Here is a 25,603-nt window from a genome sequence, read left to right as displayed (position 1 = left end):
GAACAACAGGACAATCCTCACTTAAAATTATTCAGGACAAGATCTTTTGCAGCTAAATTCTTTATAACCCTAAATTCAATGCTGGAATCAGCAAAAGCCATAGAAACTTTAAGAACAATGTAAAGTAAATATTTTACATGTTGAAACCTATATTCCTAAAATCTGTTTCCTCGACTATTCCCAACACTACAAACAGCTCCTGGGTTTTATTTCAACTTTGCAAATATTCTCATACAAAGAATGCAGAGGGCACGAGCGTCAGTTGCAGCCTGGTGCAGAGAGGGGAGCAACCTGAGTGCTGCTAATCCTCCTGTTCAATCTACACCATTCTGCAGGGACAGGTGAAATGTTAGGATGTTAAATGACTTGTGTTCTAACAGAAATTTAACAAGGTACCTGTTGAAGAATTCCAGAGTCCAGACCCTCCAGCCCCCTGTTCTTACTTCTAATCTGCAAGAGGATCCATGAGGATTGATGAGGGAAGCTGCAGACTAGACACGATGGCTCCTATTGCCTGTGAGCCTCGAGCCCCTTCTGGAGCCATGACCTCTAAGAATCTGACAGGATTCAGCCTGTGACCCCTTCAGCCCTTGGCTCCTGTTTAAATTGCCAATTAGAAAGAGTTGCAGTGATGGATTTTGTGTTGGCTCCCTTTGTGTACTTGACACTGGATCAAAGCCACTATCTCATTTCATGCAGGCAAGCTAGCACCTGATAGACAGCAATGGCTGTCAGTCATTGTCAAAATAGTTTACATGTCTATTTATTTATTCTGTAATTAATTTTAGGCAGAGTTAATGGCTCAAGCCCCTCTTTAGAGTGTAATGTAGTTCTGTAAAACTAAGGAAAATAAGGGCAGGCAGGCAATCACTGCCTTGTACATAAAAATCTGGAAGGCAACTGAGGACATGACCAGTTTGCAAGAAATGAAAATGCCTGCTAATAAAATATGAGACTGTGAAAATGAGAAGAAAATTTATAACAAAGGCATTTTAAGGTACTGAGTCAGAGAGGTGAGAACTGCTGGAGGGGAACACTGCCAAAGACAGCCTTGTCTGTTCAAGTATCAAAATGAAGCTTCCACCCACTGTGAGAGAAGATTTGAGTGACAAGCCAGGGCTGTGCTGCTGCTGCAGCACGCACAGAAGTTGGCACACATACACACATAAATACACAAAACCCAAAAACAAACCCACCCAGAAAACCATACAAAGAGAGAAGCTGAACATGCTGAATTCTGTCAACTGCAAAAAAGGATGTGAGATGTGTGTGGGTGACAAGTCAGGAATGCAGCATTTCCAGAGAAAAGCACACTTTTTTCTTTCCTTCAACAGTGTAAGATGATACATGCTATGATTATGAACATATAAAATGCTTACCAAAAGCTTTTTCTTCTTTATCTTTTTTTCTCTATCTCACTTCTTCTCAGCCCTACCCTGCATTCTTGCTCTATCAAAGTGGAAAATACCATCATTCATTTCGTAATGATAATGAATGTATCATTCAATACTTTCATTAAGGTTCATAGTCTGGATTTTTTTTTTTTACTCGTTTTCTTGCCTCACATTCAGGCTTTGACAAAGATTTTACAGACTTTTTTTCTGCATTGCATCTCTAGGTCAGAATTCTGCCCTAGCATGCAGTAAATGAAACCTATATTAAATAAACGCCTTTTTCTCCACATTGATAAATTCAGTTTTCTTCAGTGACGTTTATGTGCAACACTGCTTCAATAATCATATTGTTAATTTACTAATCTAGTCTTCAGCTGTGTGGTTCTTCTTTCCCAGTCTTGTTTCAGGTTTTTTATCTTATGGAACATGAGCTTCACGCTCTAACATAATTTACAGACCTCCTTCACCCCACAACATTCACTTGCTTGAATTCTGACTTCAACCTTTCTAGGAGTTAGGATAGGATGCTTTCGAAAGTCAAATTTTAGAGCTGTTTTTTTTTTTTTTTTTTGAGCTGTTTCCTATGCTCAGTCTCCCCTCTGAAGGACCCACTTGGCCTCCATTATCCACAAGATTTTATCTGCCCCATCACCCCTCTTTAAACCTGCCTTTACCACCGTGTTCCCCCAAGCTGACAAGAGTCACACTGCTGGTGTGTTTATAACATGGCAATATTACCATTTTCCCTGTATCTTCATATGTCAATTGGTTCCCACTCATTCCCTTTAAACATGTATTGAAGTGGTACATCCCTGGAGTGAGGAGCTGCTTTTATTTATTTGTTTTGTGGGTAAAGGATTAACCAAAATAGGTCAGCTTTAACTTATATTATTGCTCAAGACAATATCTTAATAATGCCACAAACCTGGCATTTTTCCTACACTGCTGTTCCTCTCCAGCTCTTTGCAAACCCATCTGGTGATGGCATCACTGTGTTTGATCCACCCTCCCTCCCTTGTCTGGTCCATAACCAGTTCCTGCATTTGCAGTATGACTGTGCCATGGAGGGCCCAAAGTGCTGCCCCACCTCAGCTCCCATCTCTCCATGAGGCCATGGACATGTGCAGGACAGGCAAAGGAAAAAGGGGATTCAGTATCCCCCCACTTTCCCTTCAGAGCCCAGGGAGCTTCTGTCTGCTTAAGCTATTTCCAGTTCCTAAAGTTTTGAGCCAAGTTATGATGACAAATAATGTTTTCCTGACTCCCACAGAGAGGAAATATACACTCTACACATTACCAGCGTGTGCTGGACATCATTCACTCCTGTGGGCCACGTGCTCTACAGCAATGAACCAAGTACTGAGTTACTCTGCAGGAGGCACCCCAAAATTTTGTGTTGTCCCCATTGCAATCACTCCCAGAACATTTAATGCCACTGGGAGCATTCTGGACGTGGCACAAAGAGAGCAGTTTCAAGCAGTGTATTCAATGGATGAAAAAACATTATGCACTGTTGTCCAAGCAAGAAGCCTCTGAAAAGCCTCAGAGCAAGATGAGTCTCAAACAACTGAAATTAGACAACAACTGAAAAAATGCAAGAGTTGCTAGTTCTAGCAATTATACCTTACTTACCTAATAACTGACAGCTTTTTACATTTTTTATACAGAGATTAATAGCCCACACATAACAAAGAAAATGGCAATGGTAGGAACTCTTACTGCGGTGCAAACAGCAAATCTATTAGAATAAATTTAAAGAGAGAGAGACTACACTTTACAGCTTTGTAACTATTTCAAACTAAACAGGTGTTGCAAAAGAAATAAAAAGAAATTTTAAAAACCTACCCTTCTTTTTATACTTATTAAAGTGGCGCCGTCCTTTGCCAGTAAGCCAAAAACAAACAGAATGAAAATAAAATAATGAAAAACCCACACAAGGAGAACAGGAAAATAAATTGCGAATAACATAAATCTGAATAATTAGAATGCTTAAAATCAGATTTAAAAGTCAACTGATCAAACATCGCACAAATTTATGGTTTAAAAAAATCCAAAAGCCTTCATTTCATTTAGATTAAAATATTAAACATGTTTCTTATTACAATTGCATAATCAAATAGAAGTATCTCCTAAATGGCAACTTCATGGCAGTTGACATAAGCTACTTGACTCCATTTTTGTCCTTCTTTCACAAATTGGACACCATCTCTTAGCAGGCTATGCTCATCATATCAATGTAGAAATCCCATGTGATGGTGCATTGTTCACCTTTTCAGATTAGCTAAAGATGCTTATGATGCAAATCCAAGTATTTTAAAATGCAAAATTAAAGGAGGCTCTGCTCACAGTTGCAAAACAGTATTTGACAGTGTCTTTGGAAGTGGTTTTGTTAAAGGAGTGGAAGAGTTGCATGCCCTTCAAATATCTTATGAGATGAAATGAAATTACAGCCAAGTCTGAGTCACTTCTAGGAACTCAGCTCATTGTAACATTGAACTCCATTCCCAAGTGGTGAAAGGCAGGACACTAGGAAGGACGCCTGCCTGCAGATTCACCACAGACTTTGAAAATCCAAACTATCATCAGACACAAACAGCAAGAATTCTAAGCAAGAAGAACTTCTTGCTATACTTCAGTGGTTATATCACAGAGGTTACAGAAAAATAGAGATGAATAGAAAAAGGTGACAACACACCAAAAAATTAAGATAATTACAGCTGCATGTCTGATTCTTTAATTAATCCTTGGCAGGAGCATCACTTTTCACCAATAACTCCTACATGTAATTGTGGACAAGAGGTTACTCACAGTGCAGTTCAATTCACAGCAAATCTTCCACTGGCTTTAACTGCATACACTTGCTTTATTAGGACACATCTCCACATGGAATTATCCTTTGATTATCAGATTTTATTTTTCTTTGTATGCTATATCTTATCCATATGAGACCAAAATGTATCATTACCTTTTTTGTATGTCAGATGAAATTCTTTAACCTTAATAAGGTTAAACCCCAAAGGGAATCTTACCTAAGCAAGAATGGAGTAAATCTGCTGATACTGAGCGCCTGATAATAAGCTGTTTCCACAGAATGAGAGTGAGAAATACCCCACACAGTGTTTGGCAGGAGTGTTTGAGTGGGTGAAGTTCCATTTTGATCAGGGTATGAAACTGTATTACAGCCTGTGGGTTGGGCCAAAAGTTCATCTCTTTCCAATAATTTTCATAGTGTTTTCTTGAATCTAATGGATCTGAAGTCAAATCTATACTATCTCTCACAGCTTTCCTTCATTTTTATCTTTTAGAACCACGTGGATGGAGGGGTCCCTGTGCACTGCCTGCAAATGGTTGGCAGAGACTCCCCTGATGTCTCAGTGCCTCTGGGGGCCTCAGGATCAGCCCTGGAACAGGGTATTTGTGGGATAAAGAATCGTGTTTTCCTGTCTAACAGACTTGGGGTTCACACAACGAGAAGCTTGCAGACTGCTGTTATTGCATGGACCAAGTTCTTAAAGCCATCTGAGGAGCTTGTTCACATTTTCACCACATTTCTCTATTTGACTCTTGCCTCAAATTATTTTGTGGTGGAAAAATGAGGTATTGAAAGATGCATTGCTAGGGAAATAATAATTGAAAAAGTCAAGTTAAAAAAAAATCCTTCCATACTTGTGACAGTTCAAATATAAATTCATCTGTATGGTAGATGTACATTAAATAAATGTCCATACACGTAATATGATGTAAAAGATGTAATTCTCTATCTTATTTTGCTGTGCTTTACCCTGCACAGAATCCCAATTTTGATTTCTGTGTTCTGAAACTGCTCTCACCTATGAAGAGCACCCAAGTAAGCAGAAAAACCTGTGGCTGTGAGAACAAGCATGAAACAGGTGAGGTAAAAGCCCTTACACCCAGCTCTCAGGGTAACACTGTGCAGCTGTTCCTGCACAGAAACATGAGTTCTGTCAACACACCCATGTTCTCATTTTGTGTAGTTTTTCAACCTGCTTTGTTCTTTAGAAGTGCCATGATGTCTGACAAGAAAACAGCACAAGAGTTGAAGGAAGCTTCCATGAAACCATTTCTGCTTTTGAGGGGAAAGAGACAACACAGAAAGGACAAAGCAGGGAGCAGAGGGAATGCACGGAGGGGCAGGAGAAGCCTGACAAATACCGTTTGACAAGCACCCTGTAAAAAAGCTATTTATCTGTCACAGCCTGAACAAGTATTTTCTAGCACTAACACAGCATACAGTGCTACACAGAGGTTCAGTAGACAACGCAGGATTGCTCCACAACTCAAAATGCAAATGAATTGATATAATGGCCATGTGTATGTGAAGGCAGTGAAGCACACACTCACTGCATGCATACTTTCACAGGTTAACACCACAGAAATGCACAGAGCTGTCAGTCTGTATTTATAGCTCACATTATCACACCATTTACTTTGTGCAATACAGTTATCTCCTCTCTAGATTTACCAGCTGTCTTAATTTCTCAGGTAATCAAACAACTATTTCAAGTGTTCTGTAAAATGAGCAGGGTTGAGAGCTGAAATACCAGCCTTAGCTTTTCAAGGCCCTTGGGTTCTCTTTTATTTTATTTTTTTTTGTACTGGTGCACCTTCAAGAGCCAAATGTGGAGACAAAACCCAGAAATTACTCACTCCAGTACAACTATAGCAGTTACTCAAGGAGTATTTCATAGACACACGGATATGCTATAGCAGTGACAGAGGTGGGGCAAAACGAACTTTCCTCATGACTGCATCAGCTGTCTAGGAAGAAATGAACAAATTTCTAAGGCCCTTCATATTATTTCAAAAAGCTTTCAATACTTTCAACACTTCAGAGCTTTTTGGAACACTAACAACCCCGTGGAAAATAATTGTAAGCATGATATTGATAGTGTGCCTAAATCTCACACAAACTAAGAAGGGAGAAAACTGTAAAATATTCTGAGTGTGCTCAGGAGCAGAGGGAAGTACAACCAGGCCACTGAATTTAGGCAACATATTTGCTGCTGGCTGTACAAACTAAAGAGGTCCTCCTTCATGAATCCTTTCCCTAAGACTGTCATCCAAAACTCCCAGAAAAACTTAATAAACACATACTACCAATCCACAGATGTCATTTAGATTTCCACTTAATCCTTGATAGCAATGTATTTCCCAGTTTTAGTTGTTAAAATTTACAACTGACATTCCATAAAATGTTTATTTTAAGATTTTATTAGGTCCTACCTCCTGTTTTTCTACAAAAGGCAAAGTTCCTTTGGTCAAAGAGTAATTTTATATGCAAGAAAGACACTTTGTTCTAGAAGTAAGGCTCAGGCAAGCCAGAATATGTACTACACTCTATCAATGAAGACAATCAGTCTTTTCTTGCAGACCAGCTAATGATTATCAGAAAGCATTGATAATTCATCCACTTTTCCAGAAAATAAATATTTTCTGCCATTTCTGCCTACTACTTTTGCCACAGAAACAGGATATAGCTATGCAAGCTCATTGAAAACGTGGCAATACTTCCTCTTGAACATATTTAACTCGAGATCTAAGAATAAAAAAAGCGAATTGTTCTATTTGAATCTAGCTCGAACCCATGTTAGCTAGCAGGCACTGTAGATCAATAGATCACAGACACACACTGTGGCTGTTTGTAAATATAGGGAAAATGATACCTTTAGCACAATCTGCTCCGTGAAATCCTGGAAAACAGTGGCAGACACCTGACACACACTCGCCATTCCCATGGCAATGACGTGGGCAGTCTTGCACCGAGTCTGAAATTAAAGCATCACATTAATTGGTTGGTTCCTACTTAGGCTACAGATTTCTTGTTTAATTTTTCTCCATTTTAATTTTTCCTCAATACTTAGGAGTACAATCCCTAACGACATGAACACCACAAGGTTCAGGTGAAGCAGCATGCACCGAGTTTCATGGCAGCATGAGCACGGGTAGAGACCTAGCAACATACACATTCACAGAGCTGGGGAATTACAGCTTGGAAATTCTTTTCAGGCCTGGATTTCTCCTGACTCTCAGCTCCATTCCCAGGCTGACAAGCTGACTGCAGCTTCAGTTAGGGAGGAAATCTCCCAGGGTGATAACATGGTGAAAAACAGAGTGGAATTCATAATAAAGATTAACACCTGGTGTCTTTTCCGTGGGATACATCCTGAGGTGCTGTCCCAAGGATGTTTTTCCCAATTGTCCAATGAGCTCCTCTCCTGTCCTGGCTGCACATAACACACTTTAAATACGGGCTGTCCGTACAATAAATTGGCCTTTTTTCCCCCAAATAAGTCCGTGTGTGTTGCTGTCTTTTCTCTCTCTTTGCAGTGCAGTAACCACACATACCAGAGTCACATATTAAGTTCTGGGCTCCATTAGAATCCAAAGTCTTCTGATAGTGCTCAAATCCTTGATTCCAAAAACAGGCAGGACCTCTTAAGACCTCTACAGCCATGCTTGAATTTATATTGTGTGGCAAACACAATGCTTCCTCAGGAAAATCAACACTCTCCCTTTTGCAATGAGACTTTGTTTTTGCTCAGCCACTCTGCTATGGGAAACTGATTATCCCAAGGACTGTGTCTTCTTTTCCTTCTACAGGCATTTAAAGCCTCATTAATTAAGCTAACAAAAATATCTGCTGAACATGACAAAGAGGAGCTCTTTTGCTCTGGCAAATCTACTCAATCCTTAAAAAAATAAATTTAAAAGGTGCAAGTGGCTGTGCAAGAGTATGAAAAAGAGTTCTGTAAAAACAGAGGACAAAGTTTAATATCAGAGCTTGAGTGACTGACTGAAATGTTGATGACTTCAATAATATGAGTAGACACATCAGCCTGATGACATTTCAGCTGTACCAAAATACTTAGTTTCCACGATTTCTGTTATAATTTGGATAAAGCATACACTACTTTGCATAATAACAATCTAAAAATAAAATTCCATTTTTGAAATTAATTCTTAAAATTATTTTAATTTGAAAGCTGCTGGATTTCAGTGGAACATATTTTCAACAGTGAATTATTGGAACAAAAATCTAATTGGAATATTACTTTTCACTATCACTCCCTGTTGTTGTGGGACTTGTGGTTCCAAATGAAATGGTTCTATCAGCCCCAGACATCAAACCAAGATGCTGTACAACACAGAAAAGAAAACTTGGATTTGGAACTAGCAGAACTATAAATTAAATTGCAAAGAAGAAAAGGATTCAAGTAGAACTTTAAATCTAATTTCACAGTTGCAGGACACCAAATACAAAAAGTGTAAAAAAAATTTTCAGAGAGATGTCATTAGCTTGGCCTCTTGAAATGATTCATGTAAACAATGAAAAGAAAAATTGAAATGTAATGCTCAAAGATATCAATTTGTCTCATGAAGAAGCTTGTTTATAGATTTATTCATTATTTTGCTTCATGGCACACAAAAGCATTTTCTATTATTCAAAATCATGGTAAATTTAGTATTGTCTAGGAGTTAACATAATTTCTGTTTTTCTTCCTCCTCTTCCATACCAGAGAGATGTTCAGCTGTCTCAGAGCCTTTCATTATGAAGCATCTGATACAAGGTGTGTGCAGAACCAGATAAAACACTGTATTTTTCTCCAGATTTCATTTCAATTACTATCATTGCTCTATCAAGTAGCCTACGTGGCTATTACACCTTTGATGCTCTTGAAAGCTATAGCCTTGACCAGGCAACTCTTTAAAGGGCAGCTTATAATATCCTAAGGTTTTCCAAGCACAACAGGGGCATAACAAGAGAGAAGCACAAATGCTCTTGTTTTTAGAGAAGTGGAAAAAGCCTTCTATGAGGAAATTTTTAAGAAAAAGCATTTATATATTTATTTTTCAACATTCATAGAAAAGTGTTTTTTTTCATCTTAATTCAGGGTAACAGAAACAATTATGTTTGTACTTTATGGCAGTATTGATTATCCACCTACACCCTTTGGGACTTAGGCCAACAAACTGAATGTTACACTAACATAAAAGGAAAAAACCTGAAGCTGCATATTTTTAATAAGGCAAGACTAGAAAACACCTCTGACTATTTTTCATCAAACCTAAAACCTCATTTTTACTTTTTACAGTTTCCCTAAACTAAGAGGAATTACAGATCTATACAACACAGTGCCTTTTAAGACTTCACCAGCCAAGGCAGAATACCACATAGGATACCTCAGAATTTGTTATACCACTGTGACATGATAGTCTGCAAAGTTCATTAAGAGCTTCAGAGGCCAACAAATCTAATCAAGTTTGGAGAATTTCGTCTCAGTTTGATTTTCAACTGAATGTAATCCTATTTTAACAAAACTGCAGCTCTATATGTTCTTCCACCACGTTGAGGAGATGACTCACTATTAGGTGAGTGGTAAGCTGTAAAACAATATACAGCTAATTAACTGGCTCAATTAATCTCTAGGGTGGTTGCAAACAATAATCTCATTTGCAGCTATCAGTTTCTCGAGCTGTCTTTCCACCAAGATTAAACAGCTCTCCTGCTGGATACTGTTCCACCCGGGTGTAAAGAAGCTTCTTCAGAGAAGCAAATAAAAAGTATCAAAATGACAGAGATAAGGGAAGGGAATATCAGCTGGGGAATGCTTCAAACCACACTGAACTTTTCTGAGCCTTGTTTTCCAAAACTAAACTCGAGATCTACGGGAATGCTAAAATATTAAGAGAAAAATGAGTGAATTAAAGTCAGCACACTCCATTACTAACTATCTGCCAGAGCAGTGTTGAGGAAAAAATGCGCAGCATAACGTAAGGACAAAGAGGCCAAATACTGAGGACTGCAGGAAAATATTACAACTTTGGGTAAGGGAGGATATAAACAGAGAGGAAAAATGGCCAGCTGGTGGAAATACCTACCCAAAATGACTGTACTGAAGGAGACCACCTCTTTGTCCTTGCCATCGTTGTAGAAGGCCAGGTGCCACAAACCCACATCCAGGTACTGAACAAACACAGCCTCGTTCTGGACAAGGGTCTGGATGCTCCGACGCTCCCGAGGAGACTCCACCACACTCCACTTCTCTTTGCCATCCAATCGCTCCATGAAATCATACTGCAGGGAGGAAAATAAAACAAAAACAAGGGAAAAAACAAAAGAGAACACAAACAAACAAAACCCCAAACAAACAGACCTGAATACAGAATGTTTCAGCTCGAAATCTGACTCTGTTTTCTCCTCTACCTTGTTATAAAATGGTATTTCTGAAAGAAATGTGAAACTAACATTTACTAGCTGACCATGGAACATAAAGAGATTCTGTGACTTTTATTCTTTCTTAAACAGTGACCTAAATCTATGCATCTTCCCTCTGTAGAGGTGATCACAAAATGTACAAATTGACAGGATGGTTTTTGAGAAACAATTTGAAATCTATTATTTGACCCATTAATTTTGGGTTCCTACACAGCTTTCAGACACCCAGGAGACCCATACCCTTTTCTAGGCCTGCAAAAAATTCTTTTTTGCAAGAGGAACTGACATCTGAGGTGTAAGTCCAGACATATCATTGAATGGAAGCCCCCAGAATGTGAAACAGGAATAGCACAAACAGGAAATGCGTTTGTCTAATGTAACTCATCACCAGATAAAAACACACTGCACAAGTTTTACACCACAGAGTAAAAGTTGCTTACCTGAGGTTGTATGAGGAAAAATCAGGGCAAGTGTGATACAAAAACCAGCGGGAGCATGGAAAGGAATAACACAAATAAGGGAACTGAACTTATATTAAGGAAAATTGAGAATTTCTGTTTGGATGGCTTCCAAATAAGGTAGAACACTGCATTAATCTTTGGAAAAGGGATCAAACAGAGCAAGTGATTATTTAGAGCATAAGAGTGATGGCACCATTAATGGCATGAAACTTTAAAAAGAAAGAAAGAAAGAAATTTAAGATGAATGTCAGATAAGCTTCCCATCTATTAAGCTCAGTAAATAGCCTCCCAATGGAGATGCCACAATTAAACAAGACTGGAAGAAATATTGGTTAGTCTGCAACTGGGAATAACTCTGCATAACAAAACAGCTGGGCTAGCTGTCCTAATAGGCTATTTTTTTTTTCTGTCTTTAATGTCTGTGATTCTGGAGCTCTCAAGCTCAACTGAGTGGATCTCATAGTCCCTATCTAAGGGAAGCCCTTAAGAAACACCAAAAACAATATATCTAATCTTTTGATAGCTGTATAACAAGTCCCCTATGAAAACACATCTTGTTTTAGACACATTTATCTGTGTAGGAGTAGATAGAGATAGATAGACATGTCTAAAGAAAGATGTATGTGTTCAATAAAATACAGTAATAGTATGTGCTTGCTTGCCAGTAGCTTCATTACATTTCCCTCCGTTATCTCCAACACTTCCAGGCGGTGCCTGCAACAGCTACGAGAAAAAATCCACCTTCCCTTGCTTTCAGTTTAAACAGAAAACTGCAACCTTGCCTCCTAAACAGAATAAACATCCAGAGAAGGCTGTCTTGCACACTGTATTCCTTTAATTAACTGTGAGCCCTAGCAAATTATTCATCATATGCAATAAAATAATGAAGATTCTCCCTTCTAGTGGAAGAGACGGACAAATTTAACACTTTAGTGCCATCACATCTATCCAAAACTGGGGTATAAAAACCTCACCTTTCTAGCTGAAAACCTCTTTTGTACCAGCATTATAGAGTCCTGGTATGCTCAGCCTTACAACAAAGGGAAATGTCTGGAAGAACTACTGCTTCCTGGTAAACATGTGGAACTGACACTGACTTGCAGCCTTTCCACAAAGGAAATCCATGGCAGGGAGGAATTTGAGCCCCAATCTACTAATGTTAAGAACTATCATCACAGTGAGTGCATTATCCACTCTGTCTATTATTCTATGCTTTTAAATGAGGGACAAAGTAAGAGAAGTGGAATAAAAAGTTTCACTCAATATCAGATTGCCATCCACTTGAGCCTTTTTCCACATATGATTTTTATGGGGAAAGGTAAATCAGATAAATTAGTAGAACTAAAGCAAAGCATGCCAGAGATGTAGAGAATTCTGGCATGCCAGTAACTTTCAGCATATGTGACGTACCAAACATACATATATCTATCTCTGAAATCAATGGCATTTGGAAAGATTGCTAAAGCCCATTGCCTAACAGAGGTTAAGGACAGACTCATCACCTCCTTGGGAAATGTTATTACTTGGGCAACATCTTGGGAAAAAGAAATTGTGCTCTTCAGAACAATTGTTCACAAAGGGTCAACTAAGGAAGCAGCAATAAAAGCTGACATTTCTCACTGGCAACACGCTGTTCGTCTCTGCTTGTGCTGGCAGGTTCCTCTGCCTCCCTCTGTTTGATGCTGATTCTACCTCATATAGTAGAGAAGGCTCAGCAGTTGGCCAGATCGAAGGGGAAGAGTTTTCAGCCTGAAACTGCTTGAAGTAGTTTTAGCTGCAGAATCTCTTTTCATGATGATGGGGTGTGACCTAGTGAGAGCAGGTCCCTTGGCACAACGATTTTAACTCTGGTACAGTTAAGAGTGGTATTGCCCCGCTTAAATCAAACTATGACAAATAATTTAGTGTCCAAGCAAAAGCAAAATGACCAAATCTGGATAAGTCTGTGAATGCTGAAGTACTGGTGAAAAGTGATTCAGAAAACAATAATATATTTTTATCTCTGGATTTCTCAGGACTGAGGGGAAAAAAGAGAAGGAAGTTAATGTATCTGTTGGTGGTTCCCTGCATGTATTAATCTTAACATGTCAGTAAGGACTAGGTGTATGTGCCCCAAAATCAAAAATCCCCGACTGAAGGGTCACCAAGATGACACTGTGAACTCATAAGCAGATAAGATTTCTTCACATGCTTGGCTGAATCATCATTTTGCTTTTCACGGCCCTGTTGATGTTCTGATTTTCCACCCTTGCATGATTAATTACTTTTACATAATGTTGTGCTGAAGATACTGCTCTTGCTTTAAAGCTACTTATTGGCATATATGAATAGATTAGAAGACCCATCTAGGAAACGGAGGCAAGTAATTTCATGATCATTAAAAAGCAACTGTGGAATTCTTAATCTAACACACACACACAACTGCTATGGAAGAGGCCACTAAATTACATGAATTAGGGAATGGACATGTCAAACCAAATTAAATTTCTGAAGTAATTTGGAAGTTTCCCTGACTTTTGTCTTTCTTGTATTCTTTTTTATGATCCTTTATATTCCATGGCTTCATACTGAAAGTCACATAAAAATGGCTAAAACTGCTCAGGAACAACATGCTACAGAAATCCCAAATGACTACATCATCAGAGTTCAATTTTGCAGCAGGGAGTACTTACTATGATTAAAGCTCAATATAAGCAAGTGACTTGCCAGCCTACATTGCTAAACAAATTCCAAATTCACTCTCTTGGTGAGTTTGTTTATTTTTACTACCCAGCACACTGAAATCCTACTGCTTACTCTTATTTACAAACCTAAAATCTCATGCTAAGTTCTTTCTGGGCAATTTGTTTTTATAATTTCTCCATTCAGGGCTCTCTACCCTCTGGTGCATTTTATTCATAGACCAATAAGGACTTTCTTTTTCCAGTAACCACGGGGAGTCAGCAGAACAGTTTGGGAACTTTACACCTATGGTTGTGACTGCAGCACTGCACAGACCCACCGAGCCCAGTCACACACAGAGGAAGGGCACTTGCCCTGGCCACTTGTGACCACTGCAAAGCAGAGAGAGCTCGCAGGGCTCAGGACTGGGAATGCAGAGAGCTGCCATTACCTTCAGGGATTTTCTCAGATTTGAAACAATTCACAATGTCCCCACAAAATGCCTAGGAGTTTTTGAGACTGGGAATTGAAAAGAAAGATCTATTAGAGCTCTTGTCTCAATAAGGGATGCATATTCAACAGGAGAGGGGAGCATGCTTGGCATGGTGGCGAGCATTTATTCCAAAGCCCTGTAGGATCTACACAGCCAGGAAAACATATGGCAGGGAAACTTGTTTGCAAAGTGCTCTAAAATTAGTTCTTCATGAAATCCAGTTGGTAATTATTCATTAAAATATAGCCATGAAACATCTGACACCCATGATGGCAGCCAAACACCAGTTTGTTCCCACGTTTGGATGTGCCACAAGCCAGCCAGTTCAGGCCAGCCCCGTGGCCATCAGGCAACTCTGAGGTGCTCAGAGCACCTAAAAGTGTTTGAGCACCTGCTAAAAACCAAGGAAACACTGATGCTCCTCTGCTCCCCAAGGTTTTTTTTCAAATAAATCCATTTCCTGTACTGAATGAAAAGAGTTTTCATTTTGACATGAAAAATTTATAAGTATAAACCACGCTGCTGGAAATGAAAACAATACAGTTCCACGCACTGCCTTCTCCAGACATTCCAGTGAAGTTCCTCTCAGGTTACCTCATTTCATGCATCATTTGGAACGTGCTACCAGCATGTAGCAACACCATAATTGCTGTAAGCTCTGCAGAGTCACTTCATGCATTATTTGACATTTACAGTTTGGTTTTTATACATTATCAATTCTATTAATATGACTCTCTTCTGCTAAATTCCCACTGATCATTCAAGCCTGCAATGTGCATTTTGTTGTTTCTGCATAGCATTACACAGTTTGGAGGGATTTTGCCCAAAAGCACTGCATTCCTGTTTGTAGTCTGCTTGCCACTCAAAACTGCATTTTTGCCTCTTCTCCAGAGCTCCACTCCCATGCACATGGCACACAGGCTGCATCCAGACAAACTTACAGCTACATCAGTTTGACTGACTAAACCAGGCATTTGGAATATTTGCTAAACAGTAATACTGAGAAGGTTAAATCTCAGCAGGGCTGTCAGACAGGAACTGCATCTTGTTGTCTCAGGTTAATCATGTACCTAATTTGCTGATTATTGACTTGTACCCACAAAGGATTTTACTCGGCTTGACATATGAGCACTGATCAGTGATGAACTGTCAAGCTGTTCACTGCTTTAGAGCTCATGTCCCTAACCTACAGAAACAAGGATTTTAAATTTCAATTTTAAAATATCGTCTGGTGTCAACTTCAGGCTGTTTTCATTCATACAAAAGTATTGTGCTCCTTTCTGTCAGAACAAGGGTTGTTTTTCAGTAACTCAGGTCTGTAACATCTTGCCTTTCTTATTCAAAAATATTTTCTCTTGGTCGCAGCTTTTTGATTGCTGGGCAAAAATGCCATGGAATCACCTGCTGTAGAAGCCAATTAACAAGCACCATGACCCTGCCTGAGTGTGGGAAAGTTTATGCTGGTTTATATGCAGATTCAGACCAGGTCTATGCTAGTATATATACAGCGGGTTTCATTAACCCCACTTATGAAGAGGTTTAGAACTGCTTCCCCTGAAGACTGGAAAACAGGTCCCCTGAGGAGGAATCTAGCTCAAGAGGAAACACAGATGATATTTCTAATTATTTGATTTAACAGAAAGGTCATAAGATTTCTATTCTATCCATGTGAGGTGGAGTGAAAGAAAAATCTCTGCCTGATCACAGCCTTCTCAGATCAGAACATCATAATGAAACCTAGAACAAATACATCTGATCATACTGCAATATAAAGTTCATCCTGAATTAATTTTATTTTTTTTATTACCAGCTACTTCCAACTGGATTTCTTGTAAAAGATGCAGGCATACCTTCCTCATGTTTTAGTCAAAAAAATTAAAATTAACCTGTATTTATAGCAAAGTTTGATGATTGCTTCGGAGCTTTGGCTGCCCTATGTAATCTTCATTTCATGATTTATACTTTTGTTTGTTTTCCTCAACTAAACTGCCATTTTATTCATGATGGAATAGGGGAAGTGAGCACTAAAATTCTGAATGAATTATACCATTACTTCGCTGGAACAGCTGAAGATCCACAGACATAATTTCACCCTCAAGACAGCATATTGAATGAAGCTTTACAGCCAAAATCAAAACATTCTTAAGAAATGCTTCCACCCTGAAACATATACTCTGAATATATATTTTTTGTGTTGCCTGGATGGCTGGAAATTACTGAAAATCAGTCAACACCCTTCTGCAATTTCTCAATTTTTTTTAGTCTTTGTATCAAGTTTCAGGACACCATGTGCTAACATGGAAAACTGACCACACGTCCTCCCCTCTTTGAGCTGTGCATTGCTGATCCTGATTTCTTACCAGTTCAACACACCCATTCAGTAACTCACAGAGCATTGGAAAACAGCTTACTACAGTAAGTGGATGAATTTTGCACAGCCAAAGCTCCTTCTGTACAATTTCTCAGAAGCAGAGGTAATAAACCCATATTAACCTCCTCACTCCTTTACTCCCATGTCTAATCAAATATTTTGGTCCTCAACTTATCATTTTTGTCTCGCAGATAACTGGATAGTTTTATCCCAATTTGTGTCAAGATTATATGAGAGGTTTAAAAACCTTGTTTGAATGGCAAGGACATAATTACTTCTTTCATGAATGTATTGTTGAAGTATGTAACAACTTAAAAATGCTAAGATGAGGGTGGTGCAGTCAAATATCACAAATGAAGGAATTCAGGAAATCTCTGAACTTGAATTCTGTAAACTCCAACATAAACCTAACAAAGATGACCTAGATTCTACATTCTGACATTCAAAACCAACAAATACATTGATAAAGTACCTGGGCATGTGATGGTGGGAGTCCTCTTCTTATATAAACACCAAAAAGAGCATCCTTCCCTAAGGATATGTTGAACTTCAGGAACTGTGGCTGGCTGATATGAATCTGAGACCTCCAAAAAACTCCAGGGGGCACCTCTTGGGTGACCCTGTGTCCAACTTCTGTTTCTCCACTATCTATGCTGCTATTCCTAGTGACCCACGGTCCTATAAAACAAAAGCAAATATAAATCAAATGAGATAATTTGTTTTAATATAGGTAGTTTAATTCATTCAAAATGAACATCTGTGGCAGTGACACCTCTTAAATCAAACTGTAACTTTCTTATTCCGATGCAATCTGCTCGTTGCTTCAATCAGCATGTAAGAATTTGGCCCTTATATTTGAAGCAAAAACTGTGCAAACCCATTTTTCTGTAGAGCATCAGCAATCATCTAATCCCTCAAACCCTTTAATTCTGTGATTGTCTCTCACTGATCAAACAGCAACAGCAGAGAGTCAATTAAGCACACGTGAATCTCCCTGTGCTCTTTTCAGTTGCATCTTGTACACAACCATGGTATAAAAATTGCCAGAAAGGTGAACTGAAGGGGAACTTCAATCTAAATGAACCGATGACAAATTTTTATTACCACTGTTGTCTTCAATAAAGTAGTCCAATAGACTTTAGGTCACAGACAAGAGAGTTGACAGAAGAAATGAAATGCACACAAAAGGGTTTAGAGGACAATTTCTCTACTCTGATGTGCATCTTCTCCTTGAAACAGAGTTAGCACAACTCAGTGCAGTGCCTTTTAAGTTCTCTCTGCCTGAAGCAGGTTCTATCTACAAGTATTTTTCCCTCGTGCTGTGGTTAGTTAAAATCCATAATTTGTTGGTTTTTCAGCATGCATTATTGAAGACAAGATACAAGGCCTTTCTGGTTGAGTGCTCTGGCTTCCAGCCCATGAAACAGTCAACTCTAAAATATGGTGCAAATCCCTTCTGTTCTCAACTGAACAGGTTCTAAGGCTACACATATTTCAAACGTGGAGTGCAGAACATGGAATTAGCAGTGTTTTTAAGCTACAATATGCAGCAATGCTTGATTTTGTGTTGTGTTCCCGAACAACTTAGTGAGAAATCCAGTTAAAAATTCTTACAACAGACACTATAATAAACCAGAAAACCACAGAAAAGATCTGTTAACAATCACAGAAATTTAAAGGTATCACTTATAACACTATTACCATAGACAGGATGGTAGTGATACCTCTGATACAACCTGACAGTATTTCTAACAAGCTCAGTGTTTACTTCATGGTTTTTTTTCTGCTGTGGTGTAATGCTGTTTTCAATAAATGGCAAGTTACTTCTGAAATACATCCCAGCACTGTATGAATGTAATGGGATGGCACAGAACAACATATAATTCCAGCAGGTAAGTACATAACAGCTTTTCTGTCTTGACTATCTTTAATTGAGAGAGCTGCAAAAGCACGGTTTCAATTATAGATTCTAAATTATCTATGTTAGCAGCACTTACATTTGTACATAATGAAACAGATACTATGTTGGCAGTGTTTTGAAATGGTAAAAGAATGCTCTGAATACCAACTGCTACACAGTTTTTGGCAACTTGTTTGTTTTTTTCATTTTCTATGTTAATGGGTCTACAATAACATTACAGCATTAACAAAGAAAGAGAGCAGAAGAAGCTGCAAGAGGCTGCAAAAAAAGGAAAAATGGCTGAGAGTGTCAAGCAATGTGCCCTTAGAGCCACCAGAAGCACAGAATGCAATCAGATCCAAACATGTCCTGCTTCATGGAAACTACACTACTTAATTTCTAATGGAAACAGAGGATATCTCAAGGTTCTTATCTCAACGAAAGCAGGCACCATCTTACTAGAATTTAAATTAGTTCTTACCCACCCACGTGGAGAGGAAAAAAGGGGCAGAGAGCACACCAAAAATCACCTGTGGCATGTTATACTGGAATCACTGGCAGAGCTGGGAAGTCAGCAAAAGATTGCAGGCACCTGCACCTCCTTTGAGAACATTACATTTACTTCACAATTCCAACATATGGTAATGAATGATGAATATTTTTTCAATATTCTTAAAAAGCCTGCTGTAAGTAATTTCTTTGGAGTCAGACTGAGCATTCTTTAATAAACATCAATTGTATCTCATCTGCAAAAGGCTCCTTGACACACTCTAAAGAACCTTGTTCTTCAGGAGCAGTATATCCATAGCAAACCAGTCAAAGAAAAAACTATTTCCAGGAATTATTATTATTATTATCCAGTGCAGCAAAGGTACAGAGCATGTGAATGGAAAGGCCACCATGGTCTCTGTTGGCAGTTAGAGTTTCACTGGCTATTAAAGCAACTCCAAAACTGCCAATGGCTTTTGCTAATTACCTATATATTCTCTAGAATTGTAACTTTGTAAATAAATTTAATTCTAATGGAGGATCAAGTTTTAGTATTTCTGGATAAATTAAGCCTCAGCTTCCTTTGGATATCCCCAAATTCTGCTTTGTATTATTCTCTGGGAAAGGGCATTTCTCAGGACTCAAGTATCCTCAAATACATCAATTAAGCTAAAATCATAAAATTTCAGCAATCAGGAGAACCATTCATACGACTTCAGCGTGCAAAAGTTAAAAAAATATATTGTATATCAGACTTTCCCCTAAAAAATTACTAGAAGAAGACCATTTCTTTGTATTTCTCATCAAAATGTTGATGTTATCATGGTGAAATAAAAATTGGTGAAAACTGCAGATAAGACAATTGAATTAGTAGTTATTACTGAGCCTAGAGACATGATTCAGGTTCCTAACACTGAAATTATTCTGCTCAGTTTGATATTATCCTTGGAAGCATCTCCTCACAGATGCGTTTTTATTTTGCTCTACAACACAAATGACCTGGTTTCTAGTTCTCCAAACCACTCCTCCTGGAACATCTTAGGAAAATCTCCCCAGGAATGGAATTGTGACAGGGGTTCACCACAGCAGAGGATTTTAAGAGCAGGTTAGATGATCAGCTCTCACAAGTGATTGAGATATATTTAACCTGCAGCAAAGAATGGGGCAGATGGCTGACTCTTTTCAGTCTGTATTTCTGTAGTGCAGCATGCTCTATACCCAGCCTGTACCACATCTGCAAGGAACAGCTGCTGCTTCACCTCTGGCATGCTGAAAGGATCCTTTCCTTTTGCTTTTAAGAATTTAATTCATAACATCCTATTTTTATGGAGCTACGTTACTATGCTGTAATAACAAAATTTAGAAATGCTTGAAGTTATACTAAAATCTAGGTTTCATATTTGCAAGCTTAGCTAACAACTTATAAAGTTTTAAATCCAACAAGATATCAATAAACTCTAAAGATTATGCATTATTGAATCATGCTCTCATAAATTCCTGCTGAGTTACCCTTGTTGGTATGAGACACAAAACTAGTGACAGCATCTTGGTTCTGCTCCTTGCTCTGATCCTGCCAGTGCACCTGAGTTGGTCATGATCTTGCTGCTCTCAGATGCCTACTTGTAAAACAGAATTATTAACAATTCTCACCTTGAAGATGAGGAAGACAGAGCAGTAAACATAAATATTACAGGAGGTATCTCAGCACTGGGCTCTTCATGTTCCTTCCTCCCCAGGGTATAAATACAGAGAGGAAATGCAAAGTAGATATGACCACTGAATCTACCTTAGTTAATAGGCTAAAGTTTATTTTTTTTAACCTGAAAAGTGGACCATCATCCTAGCTTTGGTATTTGCAATGCCTTTTTCTGCACTAACAGCTTCACTGGAAAACCCTGCCACTAGAGACTCAAACTTTTTTTATAGCTCCCTTCAGTCCTCACCTCCTAATGCAGAGAATGTATCTTGCCACCTGACTCACTCCCCTCCAGCTATTTTTAGAAGCTTTTCCATTTGATGGACCACTGCAGATCACATTCAAAGATCATCAGCTGCATTTAAGTGAAGTTAGAGATGTGAGAAACTGACAAATCTGTGAAGAAAGACTAACCCGAACTACTCATACTGCTGTGAACAAATGAATCCCAAGATCATTCTCTCTGTTGTGGGTGACTGTTGTAAAGTTCCACGTTTATCTCATAACCCCATAGATACCTGATTTTTTTTCCCTGTTATTTTCTCTCTATAAACATCTACAAAAAGAGTTTTAAAAGCATACTTCTTCATCTTACCCAGGGGAGCCATTTCAATCACTCAGTCAAACATATATTCATCAACTAAATAACACTTACTCATTTAAACTGCTGTTTTATTTACCCAGCTGAATTACTATTTTGGCATATACATTTGAAAAGACTGTTTTAGCATTCAAGAGTATTTGCCTTTGAAACTATCAGACAGGCAATCCATGACAACAGCAGTGCAAACTCCCCCTGCTAAGCTGTCAGCAGGTTTCATCTGTGTGCTGGAGGTCAGATTCAAGGTGGCAGTGGATGGACATGCCCAGTCAGCCTTTAATTTAACTGATGTCAAGCAGTGTCAGCTATGGAGGCAGAGCTGTATTTACACTGAAACCAGATATACTTGATTATTTATAACTACAGTATCCTACACTGTAGCTAAAATTAAAAATAAAAATGAAATCTGGCTACCAGCAGTGTCACACTACAGACATCAAATTTAAACAGCAATTAACTCCAGCGCTGTGACTGTGTTCCTCTACCAGGGGGATGACTGCAAATTGCATCTTGATGGCACTCTTGAAAAATACCTAGCAGAATAACTATTCCAATGGATCAGAAATGATCTACCAAGATAATGTGGACAACCTCAAATTAAATACAAACAATAAATATCACCAGGGTTGGTTAAATTCTCTTTACCTTCTTTTCCTGTAATTCTATATTTCTTATAAATCACTGCTACAGACAGAGCTTACCTTATCTTTTTATCTAGCTTATTTTTATGTTGTTCTTTTTATATAGCCAGAGATTTTCACAGATGACTTGGAATTCTGAAGAAATTTATGGTACAGCTGTGTAAAGGAAGCTATTCAATATAAACATAGATTCCACTGATGTTTTGCCAAAAAAGACCATGTGAGAATTACTATGGTTCTCCATGATAGTTTAACTTTTTTCCTTAAGTAGATTTGCTACTTATATGACCAGACACATCTTATTGTTCCAGAAAGACAAATAAAGTAGAAAACGCCTTTTCCATACAAATATCTTCAGTGGAAAAATCAGTGCTATGCACTGTTACCATACTGACAACTCCCTGTATGAACTTACACTTCAAATTATCTACTATCACCTAAGTGGCCCTAGGACTCAGGTGAGAAAAGATTATTTCTGGAATGTGTACAATAGATTGACTGCTACTGCAAAACAAATTCCCTCAGCTGCAATGAGGTAAAAAGCCAGGCAATGAGAGTTTGTCTGGAGGAGCTGCTGCGGCAGAGCTGAACTTCAGTTCTGCTGCACATGCTGAGGTACCCAGGAGCTCTGTTTTGGGAAGTGAGGAGAAAGGAAGATTCTGAGTGTATGAGCTTTCAGAAGTCCAGGAAAACGGCTTCTGGTGCAATACTAAAACCTCAGGTTGTCTGGTCAGCATTCTAAATTTCTATTGCAGCAAGAGGAAAGAAAATCTTCAGAGGGAGTGTCTGCAGCCAATCAGAGTAGCAGTGAAATGAAGCAGCTTGCTTTTAGTAAAATATGAAACCTAAAAATTTAGGCAAATCTTCACATTCATGTGAGCATGGCTTCACCAGAGTCGTTGCTTCCAGAATCAAAAGCAAATTGTAACTGAAATAAAATTAAGATCTGTTGTTTCACTGCATTTCACAAAGAGCAAATACATACTAGTATGGATTTCCAAACGGGATAACAATCAACTCTGATGACAGATACTAAACTTCATCACCTGACTTTGAACAGAGCAATGCATGCTATCACCATTAACACATCCACAAATCTGAAATTCCTCTTCTGTTGAATTTAGCCAAATCCTTCGCTTTTCTCAGACAGCCCTTGAGTCTGGTATATTTTCAGAAGACCACATCTGAAAGCCTTCAGAGCCTCCATCTTAATAGTTCTGCTTGCTAACGTGTTAATTAAGATCTACATTACATTAGCCACATAACTACTTAATAAGATTAATCCACCTGGAAAATGATGGCTTGTCTTGATTAAACTGAATGAAGGTAACAGAAGTGACATTTAAAACACATTGCCTGTTATTACATTTTGATCGTCTGTTTCAAAGCGTCTGACAGGAAATAGCAGAAACCGAGAGATTCATGTTGTTTACATAGTTAATGAGGGATGAGTTTATCTTTTACAAGACACAGAGAGCTCCCCGCGGCTGTTGCCGAGTCCTTACACCGTGTGCTGGGCTGGTTTCAGCAGGAGCACAGTCGGGGAAGCACTGATGCCTCAGGCAGCGAGTCAGGAGCTGCTTTGTCTGCACCTGAACCCCAGCTCACCCCTCTGTCAGGATGGCAGATCCTCCCATTTCAGAATTTTGTCACTCCTTTAGCATTGCCCGTGTGCTGCACTGCTAATAAAATATCTTTATTAGAAAACAATTTGTGTGCAACCCAAAATGTGACTTGCAGCTGCAGCATCTGGCAGAGATCTCAGCATCATTTGGAGAGAGCTGAAGACAACCTGTACAGCCCCACAATGACTGCTGAGCTCAGCTTTCCACATCCATCCAAGGAAAATTTCTGCTACATCAGTAGAAATCTGTTTTTCCTCTCTCTCATCTCAAAAGCAAGTGAGATGGTGCCAAATTTAACAGCTAATTAAACTTTCTTTGTTTCATTATTGACATTATATCTGCAATTCTGAATGTGGTATCTGGAAACAGGTATTTTTCATATACATATATTTTTATACTTGAGTACTTTTAATATTTAATAACTGTAATATTTTTGAAAACGTCTTTCTGAAATCCACATACACTGTGGTAGACTTTGTGATATATCTCAAAGTGAATGTGAACTTGGATCAGGTTGGTTCATCCAAAGAGAAGCAAATCCTGGATTATGTGAGTATCAAAACACAAATTCTTATCAACTTTTTCCAAATAGTCAGTGTATTTACTGTACCTAAAGTGATCTTTCCACAACAGTCCACAATTACTTTTGGTGTCTTTTAAAACGAGGGGTTCTAGAATCAGAGATCACAATCTCTTCCTGTGTTTTTCAGCTTTCTAGAACATTATTATAGCAAACAATCAAGATAAAAAATACTAAGTCAATTCTGAATTACTATAAAACTTGCTAAGTTTGTGAGCACATCAAAGACAGTATGTCCTAAACAAAAAAGTTGACACCACAGCATTCTTTGTATGGGTTTTCAGCTGGAGTTAGTTTGGATATTTCCACATAAATTGTAGGTTATCTTAGGTGTCTCTCTGAAATGATAAAAGTTCAATTTATGATATGTTCTGTCAATTAGAAAGGAAACAGCACATAGTCACAGATTTTATGGAAATGTGTATCTAGCCCACCACGTAATTTTAAATGTAGAAAATTTTTGGCATAGATTAACAGAATTTAGGCACCGAAAAATCCCATAAGGGCATCTATTTCACTTCTTTTTGAAGAAGCAATTATTCCCCAACATGCCTCTTTTCTTTTTCCCCCACTTTCCCCCTTAATTTAGATTTATTACACCCAAATTCTAACATTATCCTTTCGCAATAAGACATACATATGAGATAAATGGGCTTCACTCTCAGAAAGCTTTTTTAATGTCATTACAATCTATCTCATCCCTGTAGAAATTCCAAGGCAGTATCAATTTTTAGGGGTTTATGCACTCTGAAGGGATACTGCCTTATGATCTGTATTAAGAATGGAATTTTTGTCTCCTAATTTAAATCCCTAGTTGAACACAACTTTCACAGCATGGTGGACTTGCAGTTTTAAAGCAGCACTGAGGATTTTTCTGCCCATTACACTTGCCTTCTCCTTTCAGACATACCCACTATTAGTGAGATGTAGTGTGTAATTACAAAAAACCTGAAACTGTGTTATCTTAATAGTGAATTTTGTTTTCATTCAGATAGGAAAATGCAGTAATAAAGTAATTTACATTCCTCTTAAATTGCAGTTTTATTATTTCCTACCAGAATTTAGTCTCTTAATAAGGAACAGGCAGATCAAATTGAATACCTGCTTTTTTTTTCCTTCTCCTTTCAAATTGCTCTACTTTAAAATGCTTTGCTTGCTGAGTAGGCACAGCTTGTGTTTAAGTGGCCCTTCTCAGACTAGGGGTTAAAGGTTTCTTTGGGAGACCGATGTTTTGAAAAGAATGGCTTCATTCTGAGTTCTGTCAATTATAGAAAGGTCACTCTCCACAGCCAGAGCCCTGGAATGGTTGTTGTATTAAAAGCTGTCAGAGGCTTTCCTAAAAACTGCTGGGATAGCAATATTAACTTGGACATTATAAAAAGAAAGGTGAGGTAGAAAAACTTTTCACCCTTCCCTGCTCTAAGAATTCGTCTTTTCGATATTCCTTGTGTAC

The 25,603-nt window shown here is 38.4% G+C and overlaps 1 protein-coding gene across 3 annotated transcripts in view; it reads right to left on the bottom strand.

Moving 5' to 3' along the window:
- TENM2 (teneurin transmembrane protein 2) overlaps positions 1–25,603 on the bottom strand; it is a 617,267-nt gene that overhangs the window by 94,579 nt on the left and 497,085 nt on the right. For 2 of the 3 annotated variants that reach the window (XM_088173829.1, XM_088173830.1), the window contains 3 exons: positions 17,091–17,296; positions 10,296–10,491; positions 7,079–7,180 (listed from right to left, as the gene is read on the bottom strand). In XM_088173829.1, the coding sequence (XP_088029955.1) occupies positions 7,079–7,180; positions 10,296–10,491; positions 17,091–17,296 (504 nt within the window). Of the gene's footprint in view, positions 1–3,239; positions 3,273–7,078; positions 7,181–10,295; positions 10,492–17,090; positions 17,297–25,603 lie in introns of all 3 variants that reach the window. The other variant, XM_088173828.1, reaches the window with a different exon arrangement.

The sequence above is a fragment of the Sturnus vulgaris genome, chromosome 15 (assembly GCF_052056855.1).
Source record: "Sturnus vulgaris isolate bStuVul1 chromosome 15, bStuVul1.hap1, whole genome shotgun sequence".
NCBI classification, from domain to species: Eukaryota; Metazoa; Chordata; class Aves; order Passeriformes; family Sturnidae; genus Sturnus; species Sturnus vulgaris.
Note: the sequence above shows the minus strand (reverse complement) of the source record. Positions and strands in the feature narration are given on the sequence as shown.